The sequence below is a fragment of the Prunus dulcis genome, chromosome 3 (assembly GCF_902201215.1).
Source record: "Prunus dulcis chromosome 3, ALMONDv2, whole genome shotgun sequence".
Classification (NCBI taxonomy): domain Eukaryota; kingdom Viridiplantae; phylum Streptophyta; class Magnoliopsida; order Rosales; family Rosaceae; genus Prunus; species Prunus dulcis.
Genome location: NC_047652.1, coordinates 8,367,625 through 8,383,666, shown reverse-complemented (window position 1 = coordinate 8,383,666; position 16,042 = coordinate 8,367,625). Strand labels below are relative to the sequence as shown.

The following is a 16,042-nucleotide window of genomic DNA, read 5'->3' as shown; positions in this document are numbered from 1 at the left end:
TGAGAGTCGTATTGTGGATTCTCTCGCCAAAGAAAATAAATGTATCTACTTCTGATTTGATTGCAGTAATCTTAGAAGATTTTTGTTCAAAAGAATCATGAAAAAACGTTACTTGGACTTTATTAATTGGTCCACCAAGAAGGATGGCATCTATATTCAATCGAATCGATGATTTACCAAATAACTATGGTATGACATTCCATTTTATTATATTTTAAAAATAATGTCTTCTATTTTTCTTTCGTGTTCCCGTATAAGGTTATGGTAATCTTCTACACACACGCAGTGACGGACCTATTAAGGCTTCAAATTGCCCATTTGCTCAGCTGATGTACAGATTACCTTATTTCCATTTTCAACATTTAAGTAAATGTCTTTGTTCTTTTACTTTCATTTATTTTTATATTACTCCATTTACTTAAATTTACAATGTAAATAAGGAACTACCTCCCATTTGGATTCAAATAAAAATACTAGAAAATCAAAATCCCACCAACTCAAAATATGAAAAAATCAGTTTTAATGCAAAATACGATTTATGATAAAAATGATGGCTCATTAAGTCAATATATACTTCATATTAAAATCCCATAAAATTAAGTTTTCTTATTTGATGTGTAAGGAATAAAAGCCGCCAAAAATTATCTTGAGAAAATGATTATTCCAAAAAACTATTTTTCATACTTATTCAATATTTTTATATAAAACAATTTTTAATGTATTATATGAATGCATGAATGGACCTAAGGTCAATCTAGGTAAAAAAAAAACCTTAGATGTTCAATCCACAAAGAGTTTTTAGCCTTTCAAAATTGCATCTTCGCTAAAAAATTCCTAGGTCCCAGTGCACACACGTACACAGATATTTGTATACATGTTAAAACCACGACCAATATCTACTAATGTTGGTTTAAGTTTAATGAAACAGAGGACATGCCAGGGAAGACGTACATTACGACTACAGAAGAACGTCATGAAGTTCCCTTCATGTACTGCAAATGAAGTAGAAGAGGTCCTTCAAAAATCTACAGGTATGACAAGCTGCTTTGACCCCAAAAAAAAAAAAATTGACAAGCTGGTTTGATACAATCTTTGCAGTTTTGGATAGAAAATAAAAGTGGAGAATCAAATCTGCACATTTTCCTTTCTTGTAAACTTACAGGTAATCAAAAGTCCTCATCCCAAATTTCAGTTTGTGGAATTTGGACAGTGGAAGTGGTTAGTTCTGAATTCTCACGAGAGGAGAGATTGAGTACTTCAAAACAACGCCTGTCAGTCAACATTGTTCAAGTCTTGTCAGACAGAGACCTTCATTTCATTCCTGAGCACCTCAACCTGAAAGCAAGACCAAACAACCAAAAAGAGAGTTGAAAAACAAAGTTATAGTTTTTTATAATTTGATTCATGCTGCATGTCTTCTTTAAGGATTCTCTATTTCTTAACCATATGAAGTAGCTGTTGCTCGAAGGTTGAGAGTAGCAATAATGTGTATATATATATTAGGATATTTCTTATTGAGAATGACGATAATATAATAAAGAGGGAATTCAAATTTAGATGCAAATGGGCGAGCTTATTGCCCTAGTAACTAGCCCAACCCATGTCTGCGACAATAGTAGTGAATGTACATGTGGAGTAATGGGCATGATCCAATTTAGGGTTCATTGAACGAAGGAAACTTCATTATGGTATGCGAGTAGTTTATAGTGTTCATGTTCTTACTTGTATCAAAAAATAAATTGTCAAAATAAATTGAATGGGTTCACTTGAGAATTTAGTCAGGGTTAGATTTCAAGCAATGCAAGTGACTGAGAGTTTGATTTCTAGTCAATTTAAAGACACCTCAAAGTCATTATCAAGGACACAACCCTTTCCAAAGATTACAAATTTCTTCATAGATTTTCATCTCAAATTTCTGTAGAGATAACAGATTTCAGAAAGAACTCATACATGTTGAGAGCTTTGCCAGATGCCACTTGATCGATTTTCAGTTGAAGATTGTTCAACCATGGTGCAAACAGATTCAGATATACTTACAATTTATTTACTCAGAAATTTGTAGAAGTTCAAAATTTGAAGATGGGTGCGTCCAGCAGAAGTGGGTGTCCAAAAACAGATTAAGGGTGTCAGATAGAAATCCACGCTAAATCTAATATGCGCACACCCAAACCAACGCCGTTGTAACCCATGAAGAAAACTGCCCTCATAAAACCAAATGCAGTCTCAGCTTCTGCGCATAAATACAATCACCAAATAGGTGATAAATCATAATTTCATATTCTTGTGAGAAATCATTTTTATTCTGATACCAAGAAAAAATGGAGGAAAAAAAAAAAGAAAAAAAAAAGCCCAATTTATAATATACATCAAGGGCAATAAAACAATCCATCAAGCATGATGGAAATTACAAAACTCTGGGTAGCTTGCAGGTGCAAACACCACCCCCCCTATCTTAACAAAGTATTTTAAAAAATAATAAGTAAAAACTGAAGCATTATTGACTTTGACATCCACGCGCACACATCCTAACAAATACCACTCAGTATATACTAAGAGCTAAGATTTAGCTTCTCTTCTGATTCTTGGTGCGTAGCTGCAAAATCTCGACTCGTATTGATTTAGAGTGAACTCTGCAAAGGGCAAAGCTTGAAGAAGTAGGAACACGAACAGATGCTGAAAATTGAGACAAGCAAATGTGCTTCTTGCTAAAAGCTTCACCGAGATGCATGACAATGAACTTTTCCAGCGAAAATTTACCTGATGTAATGTCAAGTTAAATTAGCAAAATAGCCTAATATACAAATGACTGCATGAAAATTCAACAAAGCTTAGCAGTTAATAGAGACCAGTATTTTGATCCAGAATCACTAAACATTTTACCAAGCAATTGACTGAATCACTGACATTGAGAATCAGCCACAAATAAGAATATGACTCATACCAACCGTCACAAGAGGAAACTTTACAGTTTTTTAATATAAATTGGTATATATTAAAAAAAACTAAGGTCCAGTTCCACGTAGCAATCCCACTTTGCTCTTAGTAGAACTTTAGCCCTATCATTTAAGAAAATTTATGACAAGCAATACAAATGGCCGCATCTAAAACAAATATATAAAGATAAATAATAAAAAGAAAAATGCATGAGCAGGGATGAGGTAGATTCATACAGATAAAAGGAGTGACAATATTACGTGTAAAATTTAGTGTAATTAACATACATTTGGTGTAAATTTTTAAACCAAAACCATATTTTGTGTATTTAATGAAGTTGATAACTGAATTGTGTATTAGCTCAATATCGAGAATTTACAACTATTGGGTTCCTTCAAATTGAGATGCATGGACTTACTAAAGCTTTCATCTGCCATCATCTTGCTCATCCGTCTCCTCAAGAATAACATATTTTGCAGCAATATTTGTCGTGACTGATTCCTCCATGTCATCTTCACTTGTTTGACCCTTCTTTATCTTTTCGTATCTGTAAAATAAAATACAACTGATTAAAATAGAGACACATGTGGTATAGTAAATATTCAAGAGCAAGGCTTGCGTATTTGCAAGTTCTGTACAGTTTCGTCCTACTACTTCCACAGAAAACTACTTCCCAACACTCTTCCCATCTTATCCTTTTCTCTCCAACTAAAAAACTGGAGAACAAAAATTCCTCCATCATAATTTTCTGGCCCTCCTGCCTATTTTCTTACTCACTCTCATTTGTATTTAAATAAAGTGTAAATTAATGGATTATAACAATTTTCAAAGGAATGTTTCACTATTAAACATACTACAGCACAAGCAAAAAACAAATGATTCCCCCCAACCAAATGAGAACTTACTTGTACCAGTTGAATAAACTGACACCAAGCATAATTATGAAGAGCCCAGCTCCTTTCAACCGGGTAAATTCATCATGGAAGTAAATAACTGCAACCTGAGTATGCAAAATCATAGGATTAGAAATCAATACATAATTCGACAGCCTCAGCGATAGATATATATTGACGAGTACAGAAACCTGATGAGCATCAAAAAGACAAGAATGTCACACGATTAACATAAATTTTCAATGTTTATACATTAAAATCCATAGAAAGCTAAAATCAGAGTTCAAAATAGAAACAGAGGCTCAAACTAGAACATTTACATAGCATAGAAGCAAAATCTGACATGTGAGTAACCAAATTGTTTTGGTGTAAATTCTCACAAGAGCTTAGAGCTAGCAAATCATGAACTAGAGTTTGGGCATAGATAGCAAAGCTTATCTGCTTAAGTGGGAATTAATTCAGGCAGTGACGCAAGTCTGCAACTTGTTTATGCAATTCCTTAAATAATTTATGAAATCTAAGATATGGAGGTATAAACATTAAGATATTGTATTAATGCACCAAAGATCAGCAAATCCATATTAGCCATTCCTCTCATCATGTATTGTATTAACTATATGTTCCGTGGACACATTTTGAACAGAAAAGAAGAGAAAAATAAAAATAAAATAAACAGAAAAGGATTTCTTTCTCTAAGTGAATACGGGTGTACTACTGCCAATGTAACCTTTTTGGACATTACCACAGTACATACACTCATAAGTAGACATTTCAATATTGTTTTACAAGCCAATTTTTGCAGGCAGCAGATAGACCAGTAGCTGCAGGAAAGTGGATTTCTAATGTAACTATCTTGTTTGACAAATAAGGTAACCGACAAAACTTTTAACATAAATAGGCACATAGCATGCCACATATTGAAACAAGATGCTACTTCATGATCAATTCCTACTTCTAGCACTAGCATTCACATGACTGAAATCAGGGGACAATAGTTAAATGATTCTATTTAATAGCACTCGTGAGTCATTATTTATTATCATGTAATTCTTAAAGAAAAAAACAGTAAATAGCTATGAGATTGTACAGCTGAGAACAAGTAGGTCTAGAAGGTAAGACAACCCAAAATTTAAAAGAACGGTCAACCATAAAGAACCGAACATACCAATATAGTGAGAGCCTCCTTAACAACACCTGCTATTGTTACTGTGACAGCACTGGTTACTGAGACAAGAATGAATTCTGTTAATACCTGGAGCAAAAGGGCATCTTAGTCAGTTTAAATCAAGATTATTCCTTATAAATGCATACATATGTGTATGTATGCACGTATATAACTATTATCTCATAAGATCCTTAAATGAGGACCTGTTTTTCAACCATTCGATCATATATGAATAGCTGAGATAAATTGAATGTATCTCACCCCCTATACATAGCTGAGAGAACAAATATACACACACGCACACACAGACTTAAGGTATTTAAAACAAAAGCAAAAGTTGCAGTAAACTAGTCTTGTAGTTTAAAGTCAACAGCCCTCACCAAATACTCTAATTTAAAGTCAATAGCAATCATAAAACATGCAATAGCAAGAAAGAAATCGATATACAACAAGAAAAAGTTTCCCTATTCTCCTACCATAAAAAAGGCAAGGGTTCCACCAAACAGCATCAGCAAGCAACTTCGACTGATATGCGCTGGATTATTGAAGTAATTGTTTCTCCTAAGTTCATCCCACGGATCAAAAACAAGGGAGAGAAGGGCAGTCACTACTGCCATCACTGGGGTCACATAGCTCATCAAAGTAAGCGGATTTTTTAAACCTAGAACAATTGAACAGAATTATTGTAAGAGTAAGTTATGCAAACTTACAGCATCTATATACTAATATTTGAAAATATAAGATTGTCAGAAACTGTCCTGATTCAGAAAAAATTGTTCATATATACATCTATACCATAACTTTTCTACAGCATCAAATTTCATATTTTAGTCATCATGAATTGACAAAAAGAAATTAGCCAGGTGTAAACTGCATGTAACTGGACTGGATGCATAGCCATAACTTCACCAGTAACATACTTCAGACAACCCAAATGATGGAAACGAGTTGATTACCACCTAATCTTTTAGCGTCTGGAAAACGAAAGGACAAGAGAATGTTACCATATGTCCATTACCCTTAATCCCATGCAGATTTCAGCATCAATTTCATGATTCATATTTACTAATCAAGTCAAAAATGTACCAAGGCCTCTGATGGTTCCACGAAATCACACGTATCCAGATATGGGATACTGTTTCAAGGCAGGTAATGAATTGCATCTCTAAGTTGCAAAAGGTAGTGATATGATAATTTCTTTGTTGAACCTTTTGTAGCTGTGTCCAATGTGTACTCCTTTTCTCATAAGTACTCCTTGTTCTTCACATTAGAAAAAGGAGTACACATTGGATAATTCCTTTTCTAATATGTACTCCTTGGTCACTTTTATTGTACTTTATTATGATTTTTTTAATAAAATATGATTCTTCTAAAAAAAGTTGCAGAGGTCACAAATTTGCTGACAATCATAGTCCCAGTGCCAAACCCTTGTCTAAATACCAGTCACCAATGCCAATCTCTAAATTTGGTTTAGTTCAGTTGGGTGACTTCATTGGAAGCTAAGGTGGAATTTGTTCACACGAAGTATAAGTCATAACTTTTATGTGCTTTAATGTAGTTTAAAAAATATCCATGATTTATCTATTTGAGTTGCCTTGCCTCCCAAAATTTAAATAGACTATAACTGTTTGAGTTTGTACGCTGGCTTCACCTGAGCCATCTTACTGGAGTCTAAGATGACTAACGCTAAAAAGCAACATGTCCGATAATTACATTATAGACGAAAAACTCAACCAGTACTTCTTGGATTATGATACCAGTAATAATCCCACAAATACAATAAAGTACAGATAGTGAATATAATTACTTATCTTCACGTAAGAAAATAAACATGAAACCATATATCACATATTTTTAGGACATAATAATGATACCACTGAAATACTTCAGGACTTATAAGTATTCACCAATTGCACTTGTTTCGGAAAAAAACTAAATACAAAAAATCTCATAAAATATCATAGTATAGAATATGAAAAATCTAATGAAATCTCATAGTATAGAATTTACAAGTTAAACTATTTGTTTAAGTTATTTAAAAAAATGAAAAACTCATGCACTTGCCAAAAAGACAAATTACTTGAATAAGAAGCTGTAACTCTAGCAGGGACTGACCACATTGACATGTTTACATAACACATAATGATGTTATCATAGTAGCAACTGATATACATAGTGCAAGAACTCTTTCGAAGACAAATATGTAAAATTTACTATTCAAACATTCCAAAAGTGAGATTGCAATTACAGCATAGCACTTACCATAATCTTCTTTCTTTATTTCGATTTGGGGAAACCATTCATGAGCGTAATGCATAACAAAGTAACCAATAAAGATACGTAAGATTATGTAGTTATAAAAACCAAAAATTGAAAGAAAGAAAAACCAGAAGTACACAGAAAGCACACCTGCAAAAGAATTTGAGTCATGCACCAGCGGAAGCCGGACATAACAGCAGCAAGCATGACAAAAATGAATCCCCAAAAGTCAAATTCAGTCTCCTTTGCAACTGCAGAAAATCCAGAATGGGAAAATATGGAAACATTAACATCGGAAATATCATAAACGCTTAAAAGTTCCACTCCAAAAAAACTTCTTAGAAAAGCAATAACCACAAGGGCTAGAAGCATAACAGGCAACAACAATGGTAAGGACTTGAATTGAGGTTTCAGTTGCGATCTTTTAATCACAAAAACTATATGTTTAAGCATTAGCAAACAATCTGCTAAACTAAAAAAACAATGAATTTTAAAAAATGCACATAAGTTCACTGTATGTGAACGTAAAGTGGTCTTAGGATATGGAACTTGTCAAGGCCCTTTGGTATTTCCATCAATAATGGCAGACATTATAATGAAGAAGGGAAAAACCAGATTATAGGATAGAGTTACTTCAACAAAGAGATGGCAGAAAAGCCTAAAGATAAGTTCAAGAAGATTAGAAGTACAAAATGTCCAGTTCAAGTTCCTTTCGAGCAGGCAAGATATCCTAAGTCTTAGGCACATATTTTGGGAGCATTACTGCATTCCCATGATATGTAAAAGAAAAAATACATTAAAAGATTGACGAGAGAGAATGAAACAGACATATGTACAATTACTAAACTATGAAAAGAAAAACAAGAGAGAGGAAGGAAAGAAAGGGGAAGGAAGGGAAAGAATCTTTCAATACAAGAATCGAAAAAATATACACATGAAAAAAAAAAAAAAATCAGAGCATAATGAAATAAATGATTATAAGCCAAAGCTTAATACCTGTTAATAGTATTCCGATGGAGATAATTAATATGATCCCCGAAAGTCTAACACTTGGTGCCTCCAATCTTCCAAGCAGAAGATTTGCATTGCACGGAAGAACAAAAAGGGCACAATCAGAGAGAAAATGAAAATGACGTTAACCAAAGGTAAGCACAATGATACAGGGTGACTAGACACTGAAATGTATGATAAATTTATAGTTAATTTGTACGCTAATTTTAACCCAGAAGTCATTTTAGAACTATAAGAAACGAGGGAGAAAAAACATTTGGACGCAAATAGAGTTACAAGAAGACTGGATTACAGATATAGCAGTTATAGCAAAGATTGGATAGCATTCGGTAAAGATATCTATGCATCATGATTAGGGAAACAGGTCACAGAACTCTACTGGCAAGAAATTCACCTGAAAGCAAAAGCAAATAGAAGAAGAAATATAGGAGCCGCGGATTTACACTGCAAAAGTAAAAGGAAGTCAATAAGTAGTTGACTGATAATGAATGAAAAATGTTAGGATGTGAATATGTGGAGAAAGTAACCAACCATTGTGGCAAATGTGACAGATATAAAAACAAGGGATGCGTTGCTTAGATTAACATCCATTGCTGTTCCAAGAGCCGTTGGTACAACTGTGAAAGGCAAAGTCCATCTGTAGCATTAGTTGATAGCAAAGTTAATTTACTAAGTAACAGAGAAGTATTAAGTATATGACAACAAAATTATAAGAAGGGAAGCATATTTTGTAAAGAACATTAACATCAGGCATCCAAGAGAGGCTATACGATAAATCAAATGCCACAGAATGTATTCTGATTTAACATTAATATCAGGCATCAAAGATAGGAACCTATACAAACAATAATAAGTAAGAAATATAATTAGTTATCAAATTCCTGTGTCCTGGATCATGTGTACGTACTGTCTTCTGCTCAACTCTTTTCAACGTGCTGACCTATTTGTGTCATTCTTGTCTTCATGACGTTGCTTCACAGATTATGAGAGAAGCTCCATGCTTCATGACCTAGGTCGACCAATATAGTTTCCCTAAAAAGTCTACAAATCTAAATCTTTTGCTCTTTCATATATGAATAAAACTTAGTGCACAGTGTGGATTGGCGCAAGTTCAATCAAAATTGCTTTAAAAACTAGCTTAAACACAATGCTCCTACCCATTCAGAAACATAGGTATAAACTCCAACAGCATCTCAATCTTTACACAGGCCACAACTATGATGGTTGAAGATGGTATGGAATAGATTATATATTTTTCATAACAAATTATCACTTGAATCTTGGAAAGAAGAGCGAGAAGACGAAATCTTATTCACAATAATTGTTCCTATTTAAACCTTAATATCAAAATATAAAAAACATATATCCTAACAAACAAAAAGAAAATAAAAACTGTAAAACAACCGGCATTTGAAATTTAAGCTGTAAGCACTAGATTATTTGGAAAAATGTTTAAAGAACTCAACTCACTTCACAATTACCAAATTCATATAACAAAGCAAAAGGATGATGAGTTTACCTTTCACAAAGTAATCTCTCCATGACATAGAACCACCAGTTTGGAATCTATTAGACCAATACCATGTGATTCCCTTCGAAAAGACAGCTTGCATTGAGAAATGAACAGTATTCATCAATAATGGAGCAGGGAACTTCCCCAAATCATCTCCTAACAGACTTTTGTTATACCTAAACAAACCAGAAACAATAAAAAACGGAGAAGAAAATAATTTAGCATCATTAAGTAACTTGAATATTTCACAAAATATATACATATGATGATTGATCGAGTAGAGAGAACTTACAAAGTCAAAAACAGGCTGAAAGTGTACCACATTAGTACGAAGAACAACATTTTCAGCACATTGGAAACAGAAATAGGGTTCTTCGAATTGGGTGGTAATGCTTTATGGTTTTGCATAGAACTATCTATAGCATGTACGTCCCCTTCAGAGCTATTCTCGATATCAAAGGGCAAATACTCCTCATTTCCAGTCCCACCTACGTGAGTAGAATCATCATCCAAGGTATCACCACCGTTCAACCGCATATTTCTCTTCTGAGATTTAGTATTATGGTTTCTGTCCCTATCCAAAATGTTGTTTTCTAGCTCACCCCTTTGAAGCATGGGCAATTCAAAGTCAGAGTCTTCTTCTACACTAGCATCCGTGTTTTCTAATTGACGATCAAAATGCACTGTCCCATCTTCATCGCACCAGCGAGAGAATGAGGGCTCCCTGTGAAGACCTGATTCTTGGCTTCCACTCTGAGCGTAGTTGGCTTCCGTGTACTCAACCTTTTCTGTGTCCAAATCACTCTCTACCATCTCCTATTGAACTCTAAATTAGAGCCATCTATACCCTAAAACACAATCCAATCTACCCAATGGCCTCTGAATATGTTTGGTTCTAGTAAAATCAGACAATAGCATTGTTCAACTTGGATGAACTACATGATCTAGCACACAGAAAAAATTCCGATCTTGGCCTAAACTCACTCCTAAGTAGCCCTTCCACAATTTTCAGCAATAATACAAAGAAACGGCTTCAGAACTCAAAAACAGGCGCTCCACTATACTGGCATTGATTGGAGACTCCAACAGTTCCTATTCAGATCCAAAATTTCCATCAAGAAAACCTTAAAATGTCCAATGTAAGCTAAACTGGAATCAACAAGACCCAACTTATTGGGAAAGAAAATTTTGAAGGAAAACAATCAACTACACTGCATATAAATGATTTAGTTAAGCTGAGGTCTTCTAAGTCTTTCCAAGAAAATTGTTAATTGCTTAAACAATTTCTAGGCAACCAAACAGAGAGTTAAACCCAATGAAAGAATTGCCGTACAGCATTACAGAATCCAAACCCAAAAACCAATGTTGGTGTCTGTTCCTTTTAAACGTTCAGATCAAATAAAACACGAATGATAAATAGATACATATACAAACACACACACGCACACAAGGCAGCCCAGATCACAAGAAAAACCCAGACACTCAAAAGCCAAAATATTTGGTTTCATTCTATCAGATACACAGAAATACGTACGTATATAGATATATGTGCACATACAGATTCGATATGAAATGTCAAAGTTAGAAACTGATTACGAGAGATTGCTAAAGAGCATTAAGCGGACCTCAAATTGGGCACAAAGAGACAATAGGGTCAGAGAGAGAGAGAGAGAGAGATCTATAGCTGAGAATGAGGAGAGAGATCCAATCTGGGATTTGTTTGGTGATTTTAATTTATTTTATTTGCGATTTGTATTTGGTTTTCGTAGGGCTTCTGAAAATGCTTTGTGTTTTCGTTTTGGGTGTTTTTGTCTGTTGTTGTTGTTGCCCAGCTTCTAGTGTAGCTGGTGGTGCTTGCCTTAATTTGTCAAAAGCGTTAATTATTAGTTAATTATGTAATTATCAGCCTGTTTTTTATATTTTTTGTACGATTTTGCTTTATCGGGTGGCCTTTCGTCCTTCACCAATTGAATTGAATTGAATATGGTAGGTCAAAGACTTGAGGCTTGCTTTTATTACAAGATAACATTGAACATTATATTAAGTTTGGTGCAATTTGCCGACGTGACTTTGACCCAACTTTGGGGAAAAAATAATTTTTTGGTGCAATCACAAAACATGTGTTATAATATGAGCAAATTTATAATACCGACTATTACAATCACACCAAAACTTCGATAAGCATGTTAAGAATAGAAAATTTGAAATATCGGGTTTATTTTAAAATCAAATATGGAGGGTTTTTTTATTATCAAATATTGGAGTTCATATCCATATAACTATAGTAGCATGATCCCGCTCATCAATCAACATGTATGTATGATGATATTGGATGCAAAGCAAACTTATAAAACAAAAGTGATGTGAAAATGTTTAGCAACCAAAGTTTGGTACGCAAATAAAGAGTATAATTCAAGTTAATTCAAACATTATCTAATGATATTAACTTACATTTTCCTATAAACACAGAGAGTTTATTCAATCATCTTGTCATTGCCACGAGTTCTACCCTTCTAAAATAAGTATCAAAATATGCATAAAATGTTGGCACGTATCTTATGTTGGCGAGATATCTGAAAATGGTCTCATGACAAAACAAACAGAAATTTTGCCCTCGCATTTTTGAAGATCTTGTCTCGAGACAGAATGGACAGAAACTTGGCTCCACAATCCCGGATATTATTTTGGAGAATTGAATATATACTATAAATACCTCCTTTTGGATAATTGAATATATATTCAAAAATTAACCCAAAATTTTTTTCTACAAGGTATTAGAGCAGAGATCATAGGGTTTCCCTCTGGAAATTTTGTAGTGCCTATGCCACAAACATACCTATGCCAACCTACAACCCGTGCTATAGGGTTGTCGTGCCTTCATCTACCCTTGCCTACCTACAATCCGTGCTATCAGGTTGCCAAGCCTACCTATACCCATATGTCGTTCATTGTGACCTTGTCTCCATACCATGGGTGACTTGGCCATTAATCCAGAGATCACTATAGCACTAGTTGTTACAGTTCATCGGGAAACTTCTGGTACACCGATTGGTATCAAATTGAATGGTGCCAAATTTACTACATGGTATCAATAACTTAAGCCTAGAATCTTCCCAGACCTCAGACCTCGTTCCTTTCCATTGCACTCACTGCAACAGTACCAAACATAACAGAGATAAGTGCTTCAAATTCAATAGGTATCCCGATTGGTGGGACACATTGAAACAACGGAAGAAGCAGCAAGACAGAGTTGGACATGCTGCACTAACCAAAACTGTTCTGCTGGCCAGTGGCACTTTTGCAGGAGCCGCACGTACTGCTCTAGGTAGCAGCGCCACAGCCACCAGCCGGACCCTTTATGCACCACGTGGTTTTGTTGCAACTGTTGAGACCCATCATTCCCTCATGTCGTCTAATCCGACTAAGGAAAGTATGCCTTTTGGTTTGAGTTCTCAAGTTAATACATGTCAAACATTTAACTCTTCTAGCTTACATACCGATTATGGATGGATTATTGATTCAAAGGCCACAAATCAAATGAACTTCGATAAAGGAAATTTAAAATATCATAACACAACCCATAAGGAGCGTGGCTAATGTAAATGGTGTTGCTAGTCCAGTCACCGGCACGACATGAGCACGGCCAGAGCCCATATGGGCTAAGGTTGTGGACTCGAGCCAGAATTGATGATTTTCACAAATGGACGAGCCCGGCAAGATCGGTTTATTAAATGGGCTGAGCAGGCCCTGCACAGCCCATTTGACACCTTTTACATCTTGATTAAAATGGACCTATATCTAAGAAGCTTTATAAAAAATAAAAAAACCAATTTTTATAGTATTTTATTACCTTAGGAGAAGCTCTACCTAGCTAAAAGGAGAAGGGGAGAAGCTATCCTCCAATGATCAAGCCAATCGAATAGGCGGCAGCTTATTCAAGCGAATATGGTGTGGGAGCCAAGCATGAGGTAGGCAACTCGGTCATAAGCGAGGGCCGATTTCAGAGGTCTAGTAGGTCTCGAGCCAAAACTTTGGCTCTATTCTTAGCCGAGCCCGTTTCTCAACCATGAACTCCCCCCACGGCCTCTGCCTCACCCTTCTATAATGCCTCCCTCGCGCCACCAAACTTTGGTGCCTTATTTTGATCAACTACATCGACATCTTGTACTTGAACTTGCATGTGCTTCAGATCATCGTGATCAAAGGGCATTTTGATGGGAACATTGTTAGGATGATGGTGTTGATGGAATTGGGTGAAAAAGTTTGGGAGCTCATGATGGTGATCAAAGGGATCGTAGAGGAGGGGCTTGGGCTTGACATATTCATACAAGCTGTGATCGGGTAACCAACCGAAACTAAGAGCGTCGGTGAGGGAGTTGTAGACAATCATGTCCTCTAAGTCATCAACTTTGAAGGGCAAGTCTCCCCACTATTTTGTTAAGCATGGCATCAGAGATTGATTATTATTGTTAACAATATATGAGGACATGATTATAAAGAGGAAGATGAAGAAGAAGAAAAGAGAACAAAGAAGAATTTAGAGAAATTGTAGAGAATGAATAAGAGGATTTTCTGGTTAACTTTCCAACTATTACAACACAATAGCAGTGGTAGCTTACTAAGTAACTATGCTAACCAACTACATCTACTAACAGCTGGCTAACTATAATACATATGATTGTTTTAACAATTCTAACAATCTCATGTGTAAACACATCTATTCAATTAACCATTGACACGTGGTATTCCATCATTCTAATCAACAGGTAAACATTCCCCTCAATTGCAGAGTAGGATCCTAATATGAGATTGTTGTAATGTTTATTGAAGACTGGACCATGAACAACTTTAATTAAGATATTAGCAATTTGATCTTCAGTAGGAAGATATTGAACAAGAAAAAATTTACGTTGGACTCATTCCCCGACAAAATGGAAGTCAATGTCTATATGTTTGATGCGAGAGTGATAGACAGGGTTAGATCTTAAGGCCAACACACAGTATAAGAGAGGAAATTATGGTAGATAAACAGGCAAATCAGCAAGAACTTGACAAATTCAAACTATTTCAGCTGCGGTATTGGCTAATGCATGATACTCAGCTTCAGTTGAACTTCGAGAGACTAAACTGTAAAGTTCCTGAACTTGCCACACCTATTGTAAAGTTCACAGTGGACTAGAGGTGTTAAACGGATTTGGCAGGCCCGAGCACAGCACGAGTACGACCAGCTTAAATAAGGCCCAAATGGCACGACCCGTATCATTGGGTAGACTGGGATGAGGTAATTAGGCCCACATGGGCTCGGGCTGGGATTGAGGATTTTCATAAATGTACGGGCTCGGTATATCCTATTGATTAAATGGGTTGACTCTAAACGGGCCTAACCAGCCCAACATGGCCTATTTGACACCTTTACATTGAACTTATATCCGTCTGAAACAAGAAAGGAGAAAATGAAGAGGAAAAAAGAAACTTGGAACTTGGAACCTAGGTTTTTGTAAGAGAGGAGTAAAGTTCTCATGATTATCTGACAAACTCTTTGCATACATGCATGCATCATTTAGTGTAGCTAATTTATGATATGAGAAATGCTAAACGTACACAATTTCAGTACCATATTTGTAACCACGTTTAGAATTGATGATAATGTAGTTCATATGAATTTACATTAATTATATGGGTGGTTGAGAGTGGTTGTGTCTAGCTCATATTAAGATTGAGAGCAGAACCCTAAACCCTAAGCCCGAAGACTTCTCATATAGCTCATATTCACATTGATCCTTACATTGAATAATGATGTACAATATTGGTTTCTTCTTACTTCTTAATAAGGAAAAAAAAAATCTCATTTAATTTACCAAACTTAACAACTTGCTATATATACATACTGGAATTTACTTTGATCAGTATACCTAAGAATAGGTTCTCAGCCCACAGGAAAATACTTGGAGCTTTCGTGATGTATTGATCAATTTTAATTTGGTTTCACAAAGATGATATATAGGTTCATCTTTAAAGATAAATATATGGACGCAATCCATATGCTTTTGAACCATTTTAGGACTTTGGGTGTGGTGAAAGATATAAGGTTGTGTTAGCGTGTATTTTATGTTGGCGAGATATCTGGAAATTTGGTCTCTTGACAAAATTGAAAGAAACTTTGCCCTCACATTTCTAGAGATCTTTTCTCAAGACAGAATGGGCAAAAACTTGGCTTCATGATCCCATACATTATTTTCCTATTTTATTTCTATCCTTTTTGTCCAG

General features: G+C 35.2%; 1 protein-coding gene and 1 pseudogene across 4 annotated transcripts; both read right to left on the bottom strand.

Moving 5' to 3' along the window:
• Window positions 1–2,206: 2,206 nt before the first annotated feature.
• On the bottom strand, window positions 2,207–11,606 carry LOC117621413 (probable sugar phosphate/phosphate translocator At1g06470). 4 transcript variants are annotated; one of them, XM_034351867.1, is made up of 13 exons: window positions 11,310–11,606; window positions 10,068–10,867; window positions 9,782–9,951; window positions 8,794–8,879; window positions 8,657–8,706; window positions 8,248–8,315; window positions 7,402–7,502; window positions 7,255–7,267; window positions 5,469–5,653; window positions 4,993–5,079; window positions 3,840–3,934; window positions 3,353–3,481; window positions 2,207–2,757 (listed from the first exon to the last, which is right to left on the bottom strand). In XM_034351867.1, the coding sequence occupies exons 2-12, from the start codon at window positions 10,586–10,588 to the stop codon at window positions 3,361–3,363; spliced, it is 1,497 nt and encodes a 498-aa protein (XP_034207758.1). In that variant the 5' UTR covers window positions 10,589–10,867; window positions 11,310–11,606; the 3' UTR covers window positions 2,207–2,757; window positions 3,353–3,360. The 4 variants fall into 4 exon arrangements, with proteins under 4 accessions (XP_034207758.1, XP_034207757.1, XP_034207759.1 ...); XM_034351866.1 differs by having other exon boundaries at window positions 11,334–11,606; XM_034351868.1 differs by having other exon boundaries at window positions 11,372–11,606.
• A 2,104-nt stretch (window positions 11,607–13,710) lies between these two features.
• LOC117621674 lies at window positions 13,711–14,264 on the bottom strand (annotated as a pseudogene).
• Window positions 14,265–16,042: the final 1,778 nt, after the last annotated feature.